A 22179-nucleotide genomic window follows, 5' to 3' on the forward strand; every position below is an offset into this window, starting at 1 on the left:
TAATCTTGAATACAATATTTATTTTGTCCATTGCATGGCAAATTTGTTTTCCTGTGTTTTGAATGAGCCTAAAACTAGTATGCTATTTTACAACCTCAAGCACCTTCTATGCCAAGATAGCTTTGTTGAAATACAGTTCTGAGAAACCATAGAACCAGCAGGGGGAGCTCATTTATTTCTGATTACTTGTGTAAAAATGCAGCACTCATAGGCTATTGCATTCCTGGAGTATTGGTCTTAAATAATTTGAATATTTTCCTAATTGGACAATATAGATATATGTAGTTCCTTAATCCTAAACTACCTGTTACTCTAGAGTCATGTTTGTAGTTGGAGCAACAACTGTGTTCCAGAAAACTAAAATACACCACAACTAACTTCAGATTTCTATTGCAAGAAATTCTCAAATTGAATTATCAGAATTATTCCTTTTAAAAAAAAAAAAAAAAAAAGGGGGGGGGGATGATTCTAGCTGCTTTGAAACCCCAAGCACATATTGTAAAAGCTCCTCCAGTCTGGTTCTCAAATCTGTCATATTATATGTACACATTGAGAACCCCTTCCACTCAGCATCTGTGCACACTTAGCGGCTAGATCTACTACGTCCGAACATAGTGAATCTTTCTCTTAGAGGTGGGGGAAAGGGCATTACTTTACCTTTTAAAGATATTTAGTTCATGAGAATCATTAACTCAGAATAGTGAAACTACATAACACTGGAACTACTTTAACTTCTGTGAATCAGTGAAAGTCACAAACATTCTTATGAAAGTAACTTTAAACATGTGCATCAGTGTCTCAGCTTTCTAGGGTGGAATATTGCTATTTTGCATAAACGTTAACCCAGATTGCGTGTGTATTACCAAACACTACCCCTGTACGTTTTCTTTCTATGAACTTGTAAATTAGGCTTCCTTAAGCTGCTGAGCATAACTTAATCAGTTTTTGTGCATTGATGGTTTTGATTTAGAATACATCTCAAATATTTCAGAGATAGAGTATGCAGTACCCAAAATCAGGATTTAAGTATTTGGCTAATATGGAAAACTTTAATTACAGGTAAGTCATTTTCATGCTGAAGTTATCATGATCTTTCAAAATTAATATATTGCACACTGATGTAAATGCCATATTATTTAGGATGTATTTACTTCCCTAGAAAGACTTTTCAAATGGACTTGTTTCTCTGATTTCTTCATTTGCATTTACAGTGAGTTCACTCTGCGATTTAAACTAAGTTTTAGTGGCATGTTTACAGGAGTTTGATGGGGAAGTATCTCTGCCAGAAAGTAAAGCATCCTTTGGTTTATAGGACAGAGCACTTATTATAACTTTATGCATATTTAATGAGAATGGTCAAAGTATAAAAACACTGATGGTAACGTGTCACTTCTGGGTTATATACCACACATTTCTATATTGCCAGTAGTTTTATCCTTGGCTAAGTCTGTCACTTTGTAGCTTAAAGCTGCTATCTTCTGTCTTCCTCCCATCATCTGGGTTCCTGAAAGTCCTAGAAGACTGCCCTCCCTCCCATTTTTCATGTTTAAAAAAATTCTTCCACCATTGCCTCACAAACAGCCTCAGTTGAGTGCCAACCATAACCAACCCAAAGAAAGACTGAATAGAAAATTAAACTAACCTTGCAGTAGAAAGCATCAGTGCCACTGAGCCATCTCTGCCTTTCCCTCTCATTTGCCTCCTTTTTGGAAGAGCCATCAAAGCACTTACTGTGCAGTCTGAAAGATGGTATGCCATGTATTCTCCACTAATTTACAGAAAGCACTGACAACCAGGCATAGGGTGGTCTTCCTCATTTTAGACCATTGAATCTCTTGCCCACAGTGTTTGGTCTCTACTGGCCTTGGCTGAAAATCCAGAAATGGATCTTCAACCTTGATTTCATAAGGCCAGTATGATGCACTGCCATCCCAGCCCCATACAACCTACGCTAAAAGCTTTATGAATTATTACTTGTTTACCCATCATACCTTGAGCTTTCTTATTGGCTACATTGTGCTTGTAAAGTATGTGACCCAAACACACTTTTAAAATTATCGTACTAACTCCTGGTCAAAAGCAGTAAAACAAATTGGGCTAGGGTGGTGGGGAAGCATGCTTTACCTGTCTGAAAAATAACGAACAATTTTTCCTTTCAGTCTGATCCATTCATTTGCAAATTTCACTTTCTCTCATTTTAGGAACTATAATCTTAGCCCACTCTTCTTGAGGGTTTGACTTTTGAGTGTTTTTTCTCTCCTTAGTTGAGTAACTGTCATCAGGTTGGCCAGGGGGATTGCTCCCTAGGTAAACCTATATGGAGTCATGGAAATTTTAATCTTATCCCTTAACTTGCTTGAAACAACTTAAATAGTTGAGAATTAGAAATGTGAAATTGTGCGTGAATCACATTGCTGGTTACTTCAAGCCAAATTGCAAATACTACAGGTGCAGTAAAAATGCTTCGTATTTACATGCAAAGGAATTTAGTGATAATTCTTTTACCTTAAACAATTTTACTAGGCATGACTGTAGCTAATTACAATCACAAATTTTATTACTAAATTTCAATTACTAAAGTTATTTCAATACAAAATAAACTAAATGTTTGAATGATAAATTTAATCTGCTTATCTTGTACAAACACTTCGTTTTAAGGGAAACTTACCACTTATTTCTCTTTTCTGAGAGAGCTCAAGGAAAGATTGGACAAAACTACAAAGGAGAGTGAAATGGCAGTATATATCTGGCAGACTAAATACGTTACCATTTTGTGAAACAATGCACATGAAATTTAGAATGTTTTTGATTCTTATTGTACATGAAAATCTTAAATTATAACATCCTTAAATCTTCCAACTAACTACAGTTGTAGTACAGTATCATGTTTTAGTAAGACTAATGTTTTCGCTAAAAGTACTTAACAAATATTCATGTATTATACTTCGGTGAGTGGGAAGACTGGCTACACATTAATTCTTCCTCAGTGAAAAAGAGCATTTTTTCCCCAGTACAACTGAAGGTCAATTACTGGTATTTTGAAGTACTATCAAATAGAATTATTTCAATATGATATTGGTATCTGCATAAATTCTACAGTAAAACTGAATCACGACTATTATTTCAGGTTACCAAGGTGCAATTTGAAGCTTCCGGTAATGTGCATATAGTAGCAAAATTGCACGTATAGTACACCTTCATTAGCAGACTGAATTTAAACTAATACACTGGTTTGATAATGTATAGCAAGGTGTGCACAATGGAGGTGTGGCAAAGTGACTTCAGTGAAGCCAGGAGAGATCGTAACCCTGTATAAAAGGTCTTATGGGTGAGGGTTTCTGGATTAGGAAATAACATGACTTTTACTAAATACTTGCAGAAATCCCATGTTTTGAACTATTACCTTTTTCAAACTTGGTTATGTACTTGAAGAGACTGTGTGTACATCTGCCCCTTTAGCAGCTTAAACCTCCTAAATTGATACTGAAAAAAATTGTTGGCCTGCTTATGTTACAAGAACGAATTTCATGTCAGTTAATTTACTGTGGCACAACTTAGGTGTAAAAGTTAAAAACAAGATTTTTTTTCCTGCATTTTTACCAATTCTGTATACTTGAGTTTGTTAAAGATTGATATGTTAGGTGATACTGTACAAAATTGTATTGACTATATCTTTAGTGCAAATCAAAAGAAAATTCATATGTATTTCCTTTTTACACTTCCATCTAATTTCTTGACAACTTGAATAAATTTCATAGAGCCTTTCTAACATGAAATATTGTTAAATTAACTGTTGCAATAATTAAGCTTTAATAAGTATTGTTGGTATATTTATAATTTTAAAAATTCAAGTTTGTTTCATACTGCTTATTTTTTAGCTATTCTGTTGTCACTGTTACAGCTGAAGAACCTTACTAAATACTTGACATTACAAAATTTGCTGGGGTTGTCCTCTGTATACTGACGTTAAATAAAATGTGTGACTGAACTGTAAATGTAGATAATTTTCAATAGTCCTTTTCACATCTCAGTTCTGAAAGCTGGGATGTAACAAGTTAAAGTTTTTTTTCTATATGCTGTACATACCTTGCTGAACAGATGGCTGCAGTGAAACTGCTAGCTTTTTAGCTGCCATTTTATAATTTAAGGGATTGACTAAATCATGCAATTTTTGAATAAATCTTTCAGAAATTGTTATCAAGTTGACATTAAATCAAATGTGGGATTAGATCTGTCACTTCTAACTTTGAACTATGTTGTAAAGTTCACGTTTTCTTTTAAAATCGTTAAATTTCAGAACCATGAAATTGTTTTAAATTCAGATTTAGTAATTCGGACATGGGTAAATTAAGCTGTCAATGTGTATCCATCAAGCAGTAGTTGGAATGGAGAATTTGTGTCTTTGGACTCTACAGGAGCTCTTTCCCGTATGGATTCCAGTTCAGGCTGTGCTTCTCAGTCACAACCTTAAGTAGACCTTGAGGTTACTATAAAAAACTAAGTTCACAGCCCTAACTATGTGGTTCAAAAGAAAAGAGAATTCAGATGCTTCCATCCTATAAATAATATCGTAAGGCCAGAACAGACCAAGTTTGACATTGACTTTGATGGAAAATGCTGCCCACTCACTTACATCAGAGGTACATAGGGACAGCTCATCAACTCATTAAACCAGAGTTCCAGGTTTATTCACATAAGCAGTCAACAAAGATGATATTCAGGAGGTTGTTTCCCAGATTAGGGCTTTTCTAACAGGGCTTTCAAGTTCTCCTGGTTTCATTGACCTAAGTTCTACAGTCATTGTGGGCCCTGGCAAGCAAAGATCAGTTTCCCTGATGGTGAGATTCCTCTGTAGCTTTCTGATGATGGGAGAACCTTCTTTCCCTATTATTGGATTTAAATACTGGATGGTCTTCTGGCACTTCAAGAAATAGTGAAGTGAATGACCCGAATGTGACTGGGCCTGGTAGCATTTTTGAAAGCATGTGCTGAGAGGCAAGGTGAAATCCATCCTGATGGCTTGCTGTGGGAACATCTGATTGTCAGATGCCATGTAATTGAGAATTGTTTGCTTAAACAAGTTCCACAGGAATTAGTGGGGATCTGGCTTCCCCCTATTCTACAGTCATAATGGATACTTTGGTAAAAGATGTCTCCCAGTTGTAATCTGGCTTTTACTTTCCTTTTTAAATATCTCTTGCACAAAAGTCCTTAAGGAAATAGTCAATGTGATTGTGCTCTAGTCTGACTTGGGCCACCTAAATCTGAACTCTCATCCATCTTCACTATTTTCCATCAGTTCACTCTTTTGAGATTGAGAGTTTGCATATTCTTGGCTGCTGTAGTTTCTATTCAAAGTCAAATTTGCCTGGTTTCTCTCAAGTCACTTTTTTTTACCTGACCTGTAACCTAAATCTTGCCAGAAGTTCTAGCTTCAAAAGGTTAGAGAATGCTACTCTGTGTACTTAATTATAGGAGTCCTTTCCTCCTAAACTAGGTCCCAGGCCTAGGTGGAATTAGGATCCTGTCAGCAAAAGCATGTGTGTGCTTCAGAAGGCTTTAGAGAAGATAAACAAGGCAATTATACATTTACATTGTACATAAACTCATGAGGTATAGTCTGCCTCTTGGATACAGGTGTCTATCATATCTAAACCAAAGTGTTAAGAGCTCTTAAGGTATGGTATCATTTATCTCATCTCTGTGGATGTCTGAGGCAAAGAGGGTTTTTACATGGATTGTATATAGATAGTGGAATTTTAGTAGTCTGCTTTTTGTCACACAAGGATGGAAATACACTTCAGTAATGAAATATATCCCTCTACACTAATATATACCAGAAGTAAAATTGCATCTGAATCACTTGTGTTGCTGCTGCACACATTTACAAGGTACTTTATCCTACTAGTACACAAACTATACTCAGGCATATGACATTACTACAGCGAAACAAGAAAAGGCAAGTAGATACTTCAGCACCAAACATAAAAATTTCCATAAAGTGAATAAATATTAAAAAGAAACAAAACAAATAAGCATTTTAAATAGAAATTACTGTAACATCAGCTTTCCTGTAACTCCTCTTTCTCCCAGGCTCTCCAAGTTCTTTTCAAGAAGTCTTCTGCTATATGGTGGGTGTATGTTCATAAAGGATTTGCTGTTTTTAAAAAAAACCCATAACATTTTAACACCAGTTCACTAACTGAGCTTATGACTCCATCAGGAATTCCTTTAGTGTGATCTAGTAAAGAAATTCATGTAGCTTGGTGCTTCATCTTAACATTTAAACACTTTTGCAATTCAGACTATCAGGCTCAGCTGCTATAATCTGGAAACTTTGCATTACAAATTTTTGTCTTTACACATCACTTCAGCCTCAAAAGGTATTTCAGAAGTTTTGCAAGTTCTTCATGAAGGTGAATTTAAAAAAAAAATCAAATGCCTTCAGTACGGAGAATTGTGGTACTCCAACGTTTTTTAAAGGCAGTCTCTTTTCTGAATAGAAAATGCAAATATGGCTGGTTCAGAACTTGATTGGAATTAGATTTACAGGATAGGGAATGAAAAGCTAAATGATTTTAAAGTCTGAGCATGTTCAATGAATATTATTTCAGTCCTGGCCTCTTTACGAAATCACAGTATATGTTCTGGCAGGCCTGACTAGCATTTGGTAGGCCAAGGGACTGTTGCTGAAACAACTTGAATTAGAGAAAGAACACTGCAAAATCCTCCACCAAAAAAACCTGTCTTAACAGTAGGAACAAGGAAAAATATACATGAACTCTGCATATCTGCCCACCCTGGGCTTTCTGCAATTTTTGATTCATTCTATGATCTGTAACTTAAGGAGACTGACGACATAACGTGAACAGATTAGACTTCCTCCAAAAAAAAAAAAAAAAAAAAAGCAGTGGCAAAACTATGAACTTCCTACTTCACTAAGGTGAATGGAGTATGGTGTGAACTTCAAAGCTTAACGGGGGTAACTTTTTTTTCCTCTTGTAATTGTGGGTTTTTAATTGGAAATTAATTCCTGATTTGAGTGTCATGTCCTATGAATGCTGTTCTCATTAAATATTTAATAAAGATAAATACAAAGAATTAATGGTTATTTAAGATGTCAGCAGTCACTTTTAATTTGCCATTGCTGCACACTTAGTATATTCTGTTCCTTGTTGTTTGCTGAATACATAGCTTAATAAACTTATTTTGGTGCGCAGTATGCATTGTGTGCACAACATAGCAGATTTGAAGTTGCTGTAGGAATCTGAATTTCTTTGCACTTTCCTGACTTTGACTTTGAAGTGGGCAACATTACTGTTGCATTAGCAGGATTTTTTGTATTTAAGAATTACTTAAGTTTCTGTAATTTGTGTTCTGTCCCAACTTCTCTGGTCTATCCAAGACTGGTTCAGTTGCAGCAGGCAATTTGCCTCTTTATCTTCACTTCTTTTCTTCTTTCCTTCTCCAACATAAGTTTACCTTACCAAATTTTGATCATCCTCAGACCAAAATTCACATCCATATTCATAGTTTAAAGCCAGAAGGGACCATTATAATTATATGTAGGCTGACCTCCGATGTAACACAGGTTAAAGAACCTTCAGCATCAAACCCGTAATTTGTTTGAGATTGAACATATCACTTCAAAAGATATCAAGTCTTGATTTAAAGACTTCAAATTACATATTTCTGTTCTGTTAAATGTAATCTGTGCTACTCATTTTTATTCTTGTTCTTAATATGAATTATACTACTAAACTGTTACTCATCAGAATGTATTAGCTAATATTAGCTTTTCACATTCAAAGTGCTGTACAAACATCTAGTCTTCACAGACCACTCTGAAAATAAGCAGTTATCCTAACTGTATAGATGGGCACCTGAACCAGGCCGTACCTTGCTCAAAACTGCAGGAAGTGTTTCAGAGCAGGAATTAAAACTCGGGAATGCCTATTGTCCAGTCCTGTATTCAAACCATTCAGCCCTTCTTCTGACAAGGTATTCATAGCCTGGGAGATGAGGATCGACCCAGTCTGGGTCCTAATGACTTGAATGCTGAAGATCATAGGGTATGGGGTACCACATTGAATAGTGATTAGTGCTTCCTAGAATAGCCCCTTTTTAAAGTGAAGCTGTATATAGCAAAACACAGGACGTGGCTGCATTTCAAATAGGGGCTCCCTAAACATTCACAAGGAAGTGTCTATTTCTTGTTTGTCATAGCACCTGGATACCATGGTCATGAGCCTATTAGAAATACCTTGTCCTTTACACCATCTTTATAGGATTTAATTTATGCTTTACAATCATGGGATTACTTGCATATGCACATGAGACCTCTGATTAATTTGTCATAAACAGGATTGGGAATATTGGTACCTAGGGATGTTTAACTACAGAATATCCTTTTCCATTGCATTTTAAAAGTTACTTAGTATGGGTTATCAGTCAAAATGCAAAACTGTTTTGGTGTCATGGTTCGGATTTACAGACTCCTGGAATGTGGTATGTGATCACACTGTAAACTCTACATGTGATTCAGCATTCTGCTTTATACATCACACATTTTATTCACTATTTTAAAAAAAAATAAAATCTTTTTTGGTAACTTTTTCAGAAGTGCCTGATGAGTTAGATGCTGTCAAAATTTTACCCTTTATGTATAGTTCCACTCCCTATGCATCTCCTCCTCCCAGAGAAGGAAGGCAAACCATACCATTCCACCTGCCATGTAATACTGAACTCTGAAATGTGCAACTTTGTAAGGCCTGAATATCACATTTCTATATTTCATGAGTAAGCCACAAATCTACATCACTGCATACATTATATGAAAATCAGTTATGCATTGCATAAACAACAAAACACTTGTAGATGCCACTTACAGAGGGCATTCTAAGGCGTAGCACACCGTTCCGCCTTCTGTGTACCTATTTTCTGCCATGAACCCCACCAATCCATGTGGATGCATCCCATGTCTGAATTGGTGGATCGGAGATTTTAAAGGGGAGGATGAGTTTACCTGAAATTAGGTTTTTTTGTGACTCAGATCCACCAATCCAGAACCTCCTCCACTTCTGTTTGTGGTTTAAGAGAACAGGGATTTTTTTCTTCAGTAGGGGTTCCTGGATACTTGGATCCAAGCAAGAAAGAGCTCCTATAGACTCTGAAGATGTCACTAATTCTACATTCCTATTGTTAATTGCTTCTGATCTTGTCTAGCTTGATGGATCTGAGTCACAGGAACATAATTTAGAGGTAAGAAACAATGACTAAAAGTGTGATTTTTAGCTATATAGCAAGGGAAAGTGAAGTCGTGTTAATCAGGGTACTTCAGGCTTAGCAGCTATTTAGTTCTTCAGGCTGTTAGCACTCTCTAAGAACTAAATGACAAGAAAACAAACCTGCCTTTTGGTGCAGATGTTTGGTTTTTAATCTGAAGGCTGGTGTGCGAATTGAAATTCAACCATTACAGTTCTTTTCAACCAATGACGTAGAGGAAAGCTTGATCAACTGGCAGCCAAAGTACATAAGTGAAAAGCAGAAAACACCTCTTTATTAAACTATCCAAACCAGTTGTCAACAAGAACCATATGTAGCTAAGAATGCTGCATAATTCTTAAGCTACAAATCTGAACTATAAGCAAGCCACTATTGATCTGTAGTGCATTTCAATAAGGTGGTAAATTTATGACAAAATTAACTTAAATAGACTTACCTAAGTCCAAATTTAAATGGTAATGCAAAACTTAATGTGAACTCTGAGTCTCCCCGACACACTCATCGTCTTTTCCAGGCTTCTTATTCCCAAGTAACATATAGGAATATTTGTTAAAATATTTCTTAAACTGTTTACTATTTTTCATTGGCAGATGAGAACTTTGGATTCTCACCAGTAGTGTTAACATTAATGGAGGTTAACTGTCTAATTTCCCTTTTTTTTTTCTTGATGGCAGAATAGACCCATTGTCTGTCTGTGAAGTGCCCATTTGCTGCATATTTAATCATTAGTTCAAAGGATACTTACTATTTGTGTAGCGTGGTATAAAAAGAAGTGTCCAGAAGTTGCCAGCGGCTTGAGAAAAATGCAAGGCAAACTAAGATCAAACATTTGCAACAATTCGTGTCCTAAACAGATCTATTAATCTGTGCCAAAAACATTGTTTTGAACATTATTAAGCAGGGCAAATGAAATGTTTCCTAGAGAAATCTGGCACATGATTTTTGAGGAATGAAGGCAATATGTTAGTAGTGAGTGCCTGTACACACAAACCTTTGTGCTGATAAAAATTAATCTGCAGCAGATAAATTTAAGTTAATGTCAGGCTCTCTTGCTGGATTAATGTAAACTGCTTTGTTTGCAGGGTTTATTGTCATCCCAAAACCAGGCCAATTCTCCAAGTGGAACTGTAGTATAGCCATCACACTACTGCTAGCGAATCTTTGAACACAGGACAAGAAGTAATGACAGTGGAACCAGGAGCTGTTCTTCATGCAGAGAGCATCAGAAATTATAAAATGGCAGAGTGTAAACTTGGAATTATGTGAATCACATAATACTTTGCAAAAGAATAATGTAATGAATTCTTAGTCTGGCTAATACTTCTAGGCTGCTCACCCAAAGAAGAATTTTCCTTTTAAAAAAGAAATGCTTCATTTGGTGTTGCAGTAAATTTTTTTCTCAGTTTTCTTTATACTTTTCAAGTTCGGTGTAATTTAATTGATATATATATATGGGGGGGGGGGAGAGAGAGATATATGTGTAAAATAAAGTATGTTTCTTAAATCCAAGTAAGTTCAATGGTTATATAAATTAGTACTTCACCATTGTTTGTTTTTTTTTGCACTGATTTTTTTCAACCAGAGATGGTTAGAAGACAGCCTGGAATGCACTCATGGAAAACGAAAGTCATTACTTTCTGGCTTAAAAATGTAATTCAGGAAGATGGATGCTGCAATCGTAGATTTTTTTTTTTTTTTTTTTTTTAAACAGAATTGTTTGCACTTAAATAGTTTAATGCTAGTGGAGAATTACTTTAAAATGGGTAGTCAGACACCCAGAAAAGCTATGTTGTGGAGAAAAAGATATCCTTTATATCTATGAAACATTTATTTTAATATCGTTTCCAATTGCAATCAGCTCTGTATTATATGTATAAATGTAATTCAGTGATTGGGAGGAAAATGGATCAGTACACTAGTAATTTTAATCTAAAATATTTCTAATTCTGAAAATACATATTAAACTATCTTGAATATGCAGTTTTGTTTACGTTCTGTTTTAAATTGGATCGATTTTGATGTAATCAATCTTTTGAATTAAATGTTGGGTACAGAAACACACTCTAACGCTTGTAGAACATATTCCTTTCTTAAAACCTTTCGCATCAGGAACACTTCCATATTTAATGTTGCTTAATTGGCTTAGGGAAAAGAAATTATAAATTTTCCCCTGCACTACTTCCTATTAAAACTTACCTCTGAATACATTTTCCAGACATTAAACCCCAATATTTATGAAAATAGGAGCCTCAGATTTTTGCAGTAGAGTGATCTCTTCTGATGCCTTTTAATAGTTGCATTTTAGTGGTTTAATACTGTATGTCTAAAAATTAGAGGTTAAAACCTCAATTGTTGAATTGCATTGACTTTCAAGCTGATTTTTATGTAGACAACTATGACAGTGTACTACGTGTGCACACTTTGATTTTTACAATCTAAAATTAGGTACTAAAATAGTGGAGTAGTATGTGTTTTGGGACAACTTGCTGTGCTAAAAATATCAGGTGCCCTTGCTATCTTTAACATTTGAGGTAAAACAGTTATGGAGGTAGATATATCCAAGTATTTTCATAATCCAATGCTACTTGATAGTGGTTGATACTAAATTGGTTTTTATTAGCAAAACAAAGGCCATTTCATCCCTTCCAGTATTTTCTGCAAGGGGATGACAGGAATGAAGAATGTGCTACTCTGGATCAAAATCCAGTAGAAAGGGTGACTGAGATAATATGGTGGCATTTTCTTACTTCCTCTGCCTGGCTTAAGCCCCTTCAGACTCTCTATTGTTGGGCTTTTTCTGAACTTTGCAGATGTGCAGCTAGGAGGGGATATAAGCAACAGCTTTCTCAGCTCTGCTCTGGCATTCATATCCTTCAAAATGGAAGGTCTTTCCAAAAGTCAATTTAATGCTGATACTGATGGCATGATCTGGGCCTAAATTACCAACAAACTTTATCCCAGGTTCCAACAAATTTTTGTATAAAATTTATAGTTGAATAGAATTTTCTTTAATTGCAAGATACTAATACTCTGTCATTTTAGAATAAACTATACATAGAATCATAGCGTTAGAAGGGACTATGAGGCTCATCTAGCCTAACCTGCCAGGAAGGTGGGTTTGTTGTGTCTAAACCATGCAAGACAGATGGCTATCCAGCCTTCTTTTGAAAGCCTCTGTGAAGGAGCTTCCGCAACCTCTGTAGGCAATCTGTTCATTGTCCTATTGTTAGGACGTTTTTCCTGAAATTTAGTCTACATCTGTTTGTAACACTGGAGAAACTCAAACTGTAGCAAGCCTCACATGGTTCTACATATCATCAGTTTAATAAAAATTAAAGCCTCACTCCTGTTCCCACTGAAGATAAACTTTGCTGTTCACTTCAATGGAAGAATAATCAGGCCTGTGATTTATGCAGTTCAGGTTTATTTAATCCTTGGATATAAACAAACTGGGTTGAAACTGTCAATTTAACAATCATTAACATTCTAATTTTACCTTCCTTATTTAAATGTTTCCAAATTTGATTCAGGTAAATATGGAAATAGTGAGACACTTGGTTGCAATATATTTTAAATTCTTAAACTGATTTTTAAACATACAGTGGAGACAGACCGAGTATCCTATTACCAAATGCTCTGAGCCAGTCACCTTCTGGGTTGCATGCAGATCACTAACCAAATTAGAAAAGACAAAGTTGTTACCGTCTGACAGCTGTTCACTGCTCTATGTAAAATGTGCTGGTCTGTGGATAGCTGTCTTTATCATGACTAACATTGATTGGCACCCTTGGCATAGAAACAAAGCACTGAATGGAAACCAACTTTCTGCCCATCTTCTGTAATAAAGGTCAAAAAATACTTTGTTTAGAAGAAACTCCTCTTTCCCCAAGTTTAGAAACTTTCATGGCTGCCACCCAAGTCATAAATTCTTTTGCTAAACAGACTTCATTTCTCAGTTCTGTTATTCCAGCACCCTTCACAAGTCTTGTAGGTAAGAAGTAGACTTGAAAATATGATCCTTTCCCTAAACATTTTTGTGACCGTGTTCGCAGAACACAACAATCACTTAAAATAAGGGTGTCCATCTGTCCTGTTTTCAAGCTGTAAGACTCATACTTGAACAAAATTTTGATCATCATTTTGCCGCAAAGTAACTGGAATAAACAGTTTAAATACTACCTTTTTGGGTCAAGCAATTGTAAAAACAGATGTCCAACAGAACTATTTAAATCTAATTAAAAAAATCCTATGGGGAGTATGAAAATGTATTGGTTTTCCATCCAAACATTGCAGCACTGGGCTACTTGCCTAAGAATCTGAAAGTGAAATTGACTAGAAATCATAAAAGTGGATAGACTAGGTAGGTTTAAACTGACATTCAAAAAAGTAAACAGCATAAATACAGTCACTATTTAATTTGTCCTATATCCCTATTCCAAGTGCTCTGGTATTCAGAATATTATTCTACATTTGCATGCAGAGACTACTAGTCTTAAACCTGAAATATTGAATATAGTTTGAATGATGAATTCTTCAGTGAAAGTGCAGTCACTTGAAAAGATCTACCTATTTAAGACCTTATTCAGCAAAACACTTATGAGCATACTTAACTTGAAGAGACTGGAGCATGGGTAATCAACAAAGCACTCATCACTCTCTTACCATAGAAGGAACCCAGTCCTGCATGCCTCATTCAGAATGATCCCAGGAAATATGCCCTTTTGGACGAGCTTAAAATACAAAAAAAAAAAAAAAGAGACACCTGCCTTTTAACAACCACCCCCAAAGTTTTGCCAGACCAGCAATATTTGAATTCTGTACATAGACTGGCAATTCTAAAGTCAGATCATGTATCTTCTGGGTGTATATGTTCATTCTCTAGTGTGGATAACTGGTATGCAATACAGCAAAGCAAGGCCTAAAATTGCACAATAAAAACGGTGACTATTCTAATTGTTTGGAAGATTTTGTATTTTGCATAAGTCAGGTGATTGAAATATTTTAAAAATGTTTATATAGTGTACTGATCAGAACAAGACATTCCTAAAATTTTAGGAAACACAAAATCCTGAAATTTTTAAGCAGAGAAAATACAGGCATCGTTCCATATTGAACACGAGTCATTTTTTTGCACTAAAGCAAACAATGCTGGGTGAGAGGAAAATTATTATTATGGCCTGGCAAGGTTACTCTATAAAATGTCATTGTAGGGTTCCATGTTTCTCAGTTAATTCCCAATTTGCTTATTTTACAAATGAAGATTTTTCTAACTCCTAGCCTGACAAACTCAAGCTGGGTTTCCCTAAATGTTAGCACCCTTCATAAAGTTTCTGCAGGCCCAAGTATGCCCTCATTAACTTTATGCAATCCCCAGTGCTTTCAGGGTTTACAGTGACATAATGGATTTTAATTGGAATTTAGTAAATAGTTCTGTTGATGCTCTAGAAATAGAATCCAGCTCCCATTGTTGGCTCTATTGGTTCTGGGGGGGGTCTAAAAAGAGGTAAAAGCATATTGTAGTATATGACAATACACAAAATCAAAAAGGTGCATTTTTTACATATATTCAAATCTGAAGAGACTACACTTAAATTTTCACACTTGGAAATATGTCACTTATGATAACTGGTATTAATGCTAAAGCTAGTGATTGCCATTCTGCCATATTGACAAATTGATGAAAATGAGAATTTTGTATCTGAACAAAATTAACAAGGTTAGACTTTTATATAGGTGGGTCCTTTTTAAAAAAGGAGCTGCATATTAAATTGTCAGAAGTAAAACTAACAGCTTGCACAACTCTCTGTATGTTAATACAAAATTCCAGGTGGACCAATGAAGGCAACTACCATGCACCTGAAATTAAATAAAACTGTTTAAAGATTAACTAACAAAGCAATGTAGTATGAGTTTTATTAGTGCTGTAGATAACTCAGGTAGCTAATTGGTTGGCTTCCTCAGTTGAAACTTCTGATGTTTGTAAAGCACTGTATCTATTTCATAACCAGCCCTTTGGGATGTGTGTTATTTAAGCAGCTATTTTTCAGCAGGCCTTTTTGTTCTGGTGGTTCATCAGGTAGGAGTTGTATATTTCATTTGCTCTGTCCAATAGAGTTAAGGATCACATTGGAATATCCTCTTCACTTACATGCCCACTTAACACCGAAATAATGGTGTCACAGGCGATGATGTTTTTCATTGTTAAACAACTACTAGTAAGCTGACAGTACAAGTTTGAAATACTTTCTAAAATCTGATGTAATAAAATTAAGTTTTCAAGGTGACATACTTTAGAGAGTGATTTTCTTAAGTTAGTTGTCTTGGAAGTCGTCCACCTCTAGTTTGGCTTTTTCAGATAGTTTCCTTGAATAATGTTTAGGGCAGTGGTTTTTCATCCTATAGTCTGTGGACCCCTGGGGGTCTACAGACTATGTTTAAGAATCCCAAAGGGATCTGCACTTCCAGTTGAAATTTTTTAGGAGTCCACAAATGAAAAAAGGTTGAAAACCACTGCTGTAGGGTGTCCTAACAAGTTAGTCTGTTTCAAAATGCACAACTTAAGTAACAAAACCCTACTATGAGATAGTCATGAAAGCAGTTTGGTTTTTGGCATACTTCTCATTTGTAATAATGCTTAGCTGTGAGGTATAACAGTAAAACCTCATACAGATAATTTTCTGTAAAATTCCATGTTTTCTTTTGGAATTGGAGTGTTACATGAAAGTAGGTGGTTTACTTGAATTATTTAGGATCAACCTGAGGAAAAAACAGTGCTTAGGAAAGCTCTAGGAAACAATCAGATTAAATTAACTTTACCGCTGACACTAGTAGATTGCTGCTGCTGTGAACTCTAAAGTACAGTATGAGCTTGAAAGAGTAGAACAGATGTAAGACTTTTAGAACCTGGAGAGAGTGTGCTGTTCATGTCAAATGGTAATCAACTTCATTTTTCAATTTGATCTTCTAATAAGCAGCCTGTAGTGAAATTTTGCAGCAGATCAAATGTTCTGGGGATTTGTATCCATCACTCTACAGAACAACACTGTCCACTGTATTCATCAGACAGATAAGCTCACCAACTTTTAGAATATTAATGCTCCTGTAGGGTTGGCCTGTTGCTACTTTAGTTTTTAGATATGCTTCATTTCCTTGCTTCAAACATACCTAAAGCCTTGTATCTTTAATGGAGACCACAAGTACCTCTACCACTTCTGCATTCTTTCAATCTGACTTGAATGCCTGACAGGAAGGTCACCCAGCTCCTATAGTGTAGTATCTTGCAATACAAAAATCATTTTGTGCTTTTTTTGCTCCTGCTTCCTCACAACATTGAAGATTTGCCAGAAGGCTAGTTTTCCAAAAAAAGGAGCTGAGAAATACAAATGTAACCGCTTCCATCCCCCAAAAGCCATCTTCTGGACCTCTGTCCCAAATTTCTAGAGATAAGGAATAGTAGGTTACTGTTGCACCACAGATATGGGTCTCTATCTTCCATTTCCTCAACACCAATGTTGTACCCATGTAAATACATAGCACAAGTACTCATCCATATAGCATTCATCTATTCTTGTTCAAACTCCCTAAATTACTGGTATTTTCTACTTACACATCACTATCATCCCAAATCACTTCAAACCCTTTCTTCTTTTCCCAGTTTTCCAGTTCATTAGGTTTTCATGTTTGTGAAAGATGAATGATACCCCAGGAGCTGAAAGTCCACTATCCAAGCCCGTGGTATATGGTGGTTGGCAGCACTGCAAGCAACCTCACAGATTCCCACTACTGGGCCTTGGACCTATGCTACAGGAAATTTCTGCAGGGCTGCGAAAGTATTTACTCCAGGCTCTGACCTTTAAGACAGACACACCTGTTGAATAAGAACTGGAGTAAGAAACACATCTTACAGGCCAGCAAACAGCCATGAAATAATGATGTGGGTAGTGATCAGGTCAGATTTAAACTGGGGGCCAAACAGTGGGACTCCATGTTCTATGACCAGTACCCTCAGCCATACACCCTGCCATGCAATGAATTTGAGAGAACTTACCTGTGTCAGAACATTAGACTTTGAAAACTGGCTTTCCATGATGATATCTAGCTCTTACATATCATTTTCACCAGTAGATCTCAAAGAGCTTTACAAAGGAGGTATGTACTGTATCCCCACTTTAGAGATAGGGAAACTGATGCATAATAGGGTAAAGTGAGTTGTTCAAGATCACCTACTAGACCAGCAGTACAGCTGGGAACAGAACCCAGCTCTCCTGAGTCCTAGTGTAGTACTCTATGTACTAGGCCACACAATCTTAGAAGACATAGCAGTGATTCATTTAAAAAAATAAAAACATACTAACTTCTATTCTCTCATCTACATGGTTAGTAGAGAATGACATGCTGAGATTTTAATGAAAAATAAAATTAATCTCAGCATCTTATTTACAAAGCAAGACTTGTTGATTTTATAACAGCCTAACTTTCAAATACCAAACAACTTGTGAAAAAAATTCTGGAGGTTAGGGTAAACTCCAGCACTATTTTGCTGTATGTAGGCTGACTTGCTTAGGCCAGGTCTACCCTACAAACTTACATCAGTATAACTATGTTGCTCAGGGATGTGAAAAATCCACACTCGAGTGACGTAGTTCTACTGAGCTAACTGCTGGCGTAGACAGTGCTATGTTGATGGGAGAGCTTCTCCTGTTGACATAGCTACCGCCTCTTGCAGAGGTGGATTAACTATGCTGATAGGAGAAGCTCTCCTGTCAGCATAGTAGCATCTTCATTAAAGTGCTACCACGACATAGCTGCACGGGTGCAGCTGCAGCGCTGTACATGCAGACAAGCCCTGAGTCTGACTGGATTTAATTTATCTTCACATTTAATGTCCTTTTATGAAAAAGCTGGGTTTAGTTTGGCTTATGTTTTTTTCTAATAAAAAAGTGACCAGCCATCTAGCACTAACAATGCCATTCTACTTCCTATAAGCAATAAGGTAATGAAGATTTAGGGTGACTAGCACACTCCTTACCACCAAACACCACTTACCTAGGAATTAGTTACCTACACATATAACAATGTATACATTAACAAATGAAGCCTGTAAGGTCCATGCATTTCCTGGGCATTAAAACTGCATCGTCACTGTGAGGCCTACAGGCAACACCTAGATGAGAAGCCTGCTGCCCCTGACACATGAGCTGTTGGGATTTCTACTGGGGTGCTGTTCCTGGATCTTGACTAATGGCTCCATTGTTTGTATTGAACTTTGGCTAGTTGATGTCTGATAAAACATGGAGAAAAGAGGTCTTCACTAGTCTACATCTCTCCAGGGACTACTCTACACCACAAAGGCTATAGCGTATGGTGTAGCTATACTTGCAAAGCCCCCTACTGGAGATTCAGTGCCTACTCAGCAAAAGGGATTCTTTTGGCAGTATAGTTAAACCGCCTGCCCCAAACAACATGAGGAGTCCTTTTGCCAGTATAGTTTTGTCAGTATAAGATGTGTCTACGGGGGAAGGGGAGGGAGAGGAAAGGGGGTGGCTTAACTATATTGATTGGGGGTGGGATTCTCCCCACCACCCACTCTCCTACCTGACATAACTATGCTGGGAAAACTTTCTAGTGTAGACTGAGTCTGGGGTGTTCTCCCATCAACTCCAATGAATGCCTCAGCAGCACCAACATGAAGTGACTTCAGTTTAACTGCTGTCCACTAAGTTCTGACTAGCAGCTGTAAAACTGAGTGGGCTCTTAATGATTTCACTCTGCTGCAGCCTAGAGAAGCTCTGAAGAGCAGCAGAGGCACTGGAGCTGTTTTTCCAACAGGAAGAGATGTCCATTAACTTTCCAGATGTGAACAGAGTAACTTTTACAACCATAAAGGATAGAATCTTTTTTAAATGCACAGCTCATTGTACAGAAATTATCTTAAGTACCCCCATATATATATCAGGAAAAGCTTCCCACTTAGGAATATCCAGAACTTGAAAAATCCAGTCCCAACATAGCTATATCATCTTCCATAGTTGAACTCCATTTGGTTCTAAAATTGTAAAGCTACTTTGTAACAGAGCTAATGCTAAACTGACAATTTCCCTTCTTACTAGGATATTATGAAAGTTTTAAAAGTCAAACACACTGAACTCTTAGTCATTACCTTAAATGGTATCTCTGCTACAATGACCAAAATGTTATTTCTGAATTTTGTTGGCTTCTACAGCACAAAAAGCTGAGAACCTTATTAAATGAGTGCCTATAATTTGTGAAATGTGAAAAAATGGTCTAAATCCATATGCTGTTTCTTTACCGCTATTTCAACCAACTAAATCGCGAAACCACCAGACCCAGTAAAGCTTTTGATTAATACAAAAGCACAGTTTAAGAAAGAAAAGGACACAAATGATAAAGATAGATTTGCTTATGAATCAGATATGTAACTGTACAGCTATCCTTTGCATATACAAATGTCAAAAGAAATTAAAACTGTTTAATTTTACTAAAATCAGGTGTTTCTCAAATTATATCATAATCCATAAAATATTAACAGACTTGAGCTTTGAAATTATCAACCTAATACAGGAGGTAATTTTCCAACATTGTCTACGCAACTAACATTTTCATCTGTTAAAAAGGTACAAAATGAACAGATCAAGTTTAACAAGTTTTAAATATCATCATAAACTATTTTGCATATAATATAAAACTTAAGTACAAAATGGCATTCCTAGCACTCAAACTAAAACATCCTAAATTATCCATTTTTGTTTAAAAAAAATGTTAAAAAGCTAATTTGTTTAAAAGGGTTCAAGTATAAAGTGCATTTTGAGCTGCCAAAATGGTGCTTAGATAAATATTGATATTGTTCAGAAATAAAGTGCTAATAGTCTTGTAGTGTTTTCCTGCAGCATTTCAGGGAAACAAAAGATAAGGCACTATTGCTTTTGGTGTACCTTTGACAATAATATAGAAAGCATGGTTGAATCTGTTTCACTGCATACTCATGCTTTTCCTTACATTCCAAATATTTGACAAGATGGTCAATATCCTCCACCTCTTCTTTCTATTGTGGGTAAGTGGTATTGTTTCACAGAAGACTTAAGTTCCTTTTGTTTTTCAGACTGTTGAAAAAATGATAGAAGTTTGAAATATAGTCTGTAATACATTTATATTTATCTTCTGTGTATAACTGAATAAGCAAGTTAAAGTTTGCTACCTTTTGATTTGTCCCAATATATTTAATAGGTTGTAACACAGGGACTTCACCATTTGTTGCAGGTGTGGTAAAAACTGAATGAAATGTACGATTAGGATAAGAAGTCAACTTGGTTACTCCAGAAACATTCAGTTTTGGCAATTCTATCGCATAGGAAGGTTCATGATGTCTTATTGAATTCTCCTGGGTTTTCCTAAGAGAGTGCTTTTAAAATAAAGTTACAAGTTTCAATCTGCTGACAGTGACATTTTTCTTAAACAGGATAAAATAAAAAACAGAACTTTAATCCTCCAAAGATCCATTTCAGCTGAATTCTTAAACATACATCCCTTAATGATGATTACTTATAAAGACCTGCACATTTTCTTTTTGTGGTTTTCCCCAAGCATCTGTGTACAAACCCTATTTCAACCAATTCCCAACAGTTGAATTAGTGGAACAAACGGCTGCTAATGGGAAAAAGGACTCATACTTTAAAGATGACCTATAGAAGATAATTGTGCTTGTGACTTTTTCTGTTGCTAATTTATGATATGTGTTTAACCAAAAAAGGCCGAGTGTATGTCACCTACAGAGACTTGTGGGAGAGCTCTGAGAAGCTTGAAAGCTTCTGTGTTCCACCAACAAAAGTTGGTCCAATGAAAAGTATTAACTCACCTATCTTGTTTCTGTCAACAACAAAAAAAATCTATCTATCTATCTATCTTAAATTAGGAAGGTCAAGTCCTGTTTTGCTGCAGGTCTCACTTGGAGGACCCAGAGATGCATATTAGGAACGTGGCCTTTGGATGAAGGGACGGAGAAGTGGAATCATTTTGGAGTTAGTTTAGATAAGTATAAACAAAATAAAAGTTTAACAGTCTACATATAAATCTATTCTCTCAGCGAGGCTTCATATCCTTGGCATCTAATGTTACCTAAGTTCTCCAGTTATCTACAGTCTTCCAGGAAAAACAGGATAGACAAGACCAAAATTTCCAGTGTACATGAATAGAAATTAAAAAAATTCTTGGTCCTTTATAATGCATACAGAAGGCAAAAAGGCACAAAGCTATTAGCAAGACTTACTACCACTACTTACTACCACTATTAAGGGGCTATGGCAAACCTTTAGGCCCTGACCCCTGCCTTTCACTAGCATTTTGCACAGGTGCGGAGGTCTATGCCAGCAGATTCCTATACAGGACTGGAGCCTTAGTTTACCTCAGGAATAAAACCATGCAGTCACCATTAAGTGACTTTTGTTTATGTATCTAACCTAGACCAATCTGATTATATGTATCTAATGTATATTTGTTTATGTATCTTAACTAGACATTAAAAATGACTTAATTTAAATAGGCTGCATGTTCTCCAGTTTGATTTAAATATTACCTGCCTATTACCATCCTTTGAAATACACCACAAGTTGATAGATTCTTGTCCCACTATGTTTTCTGCTAATCTCATTTTTCTGTGCATGGTTACAGCTTGCTTCTCTGCTATTCTGAAAAGAGTGAACAAAAAGTCAAATACCACCCCTTCAGATGAAATCTGGAGTCCAGTAGGATAGTAAAGACAAACTGCCATATGAATTTTACTTCTCAGTTGTTTTAATGCAGTAAATAAACTGCTGGTATGTTTATTTGCAAGGCGACTGTAACCTAATAAATTCAGGATTTACTTTAGACCAAGTTCTT

General features: G+C 36.1%; 2 protein-coding genes across 19 annotated transcripts in view; one reads left to right on the forward strand and one right to left on the reverse strand.

Annotated features, from left to right (window-relative positions):
• Positions 1-22179, forward strand: part of WDR20 (WD repeat domain 20) — a 71185-nt gene that overhangs the window by 41804 nt on the left and 7202 nt on the right. For 2 of the 10 annotated variants that reach the window (XR_006291370.1, XR_006291372.1), the window contains one exon: positions 10368-22115. The exons of 6 other annotated variants lie outside the window; for them this stretch is intronic. The gene's annotated coding sequence lies outside the window, so the exon portion shown is untranslated. Of the gene's footprint in view, positions 1-9119; positions 22116-22179 lie in introns of all 10 variants that reach the window. 2 more of the 10 variants (XR_006291371.1, XR_005225610.2) reach the window with 2 other exon arrangements.
• Positions 19691-22179, reverse strand: part of MOK (MOK protein kinase) — a 33036-nt gene continuing 30547 nt past the window's right edge. For all 9 annotated transcript variants that reach the window (XM_043547863.1, XM_043547864.1, XM_037900971.2 and 6 more), the window contains 3 exons: positions 21875-21986; positions 20501-20704; positions 19691-20405 (listed from right to left, as the gene is read on the reverse strand). In XM_043547863.1, coding sequence (XP_043403798.1) covers positions 20325-20405; positions 20501-20704; positions 21875-21986 — 397 coding nt within the window. In that variant the 3' untranslated portion in view covers positions 19691-20324. The remainder of the gene's footprint in view (positions 20406-20500; positions 20705-21874; positions 21987-22179) is intronic.

This window comes from Chelonia mydas, chromosome 6 (assembly GCF_015237465.2).
Source record: "Chelonia mydas isolate rCheMyd1 chromosome 6, rCheMyd1.pri.v2, whole genome shotgun sequence".
In the NCBI taxonomy this organism is placed as follows: domain Eukaryota; kingdom Metazoa; phylum Chordata; order Testudines; family Cheloniidae; genus Chelonia; species Chelonia mydas.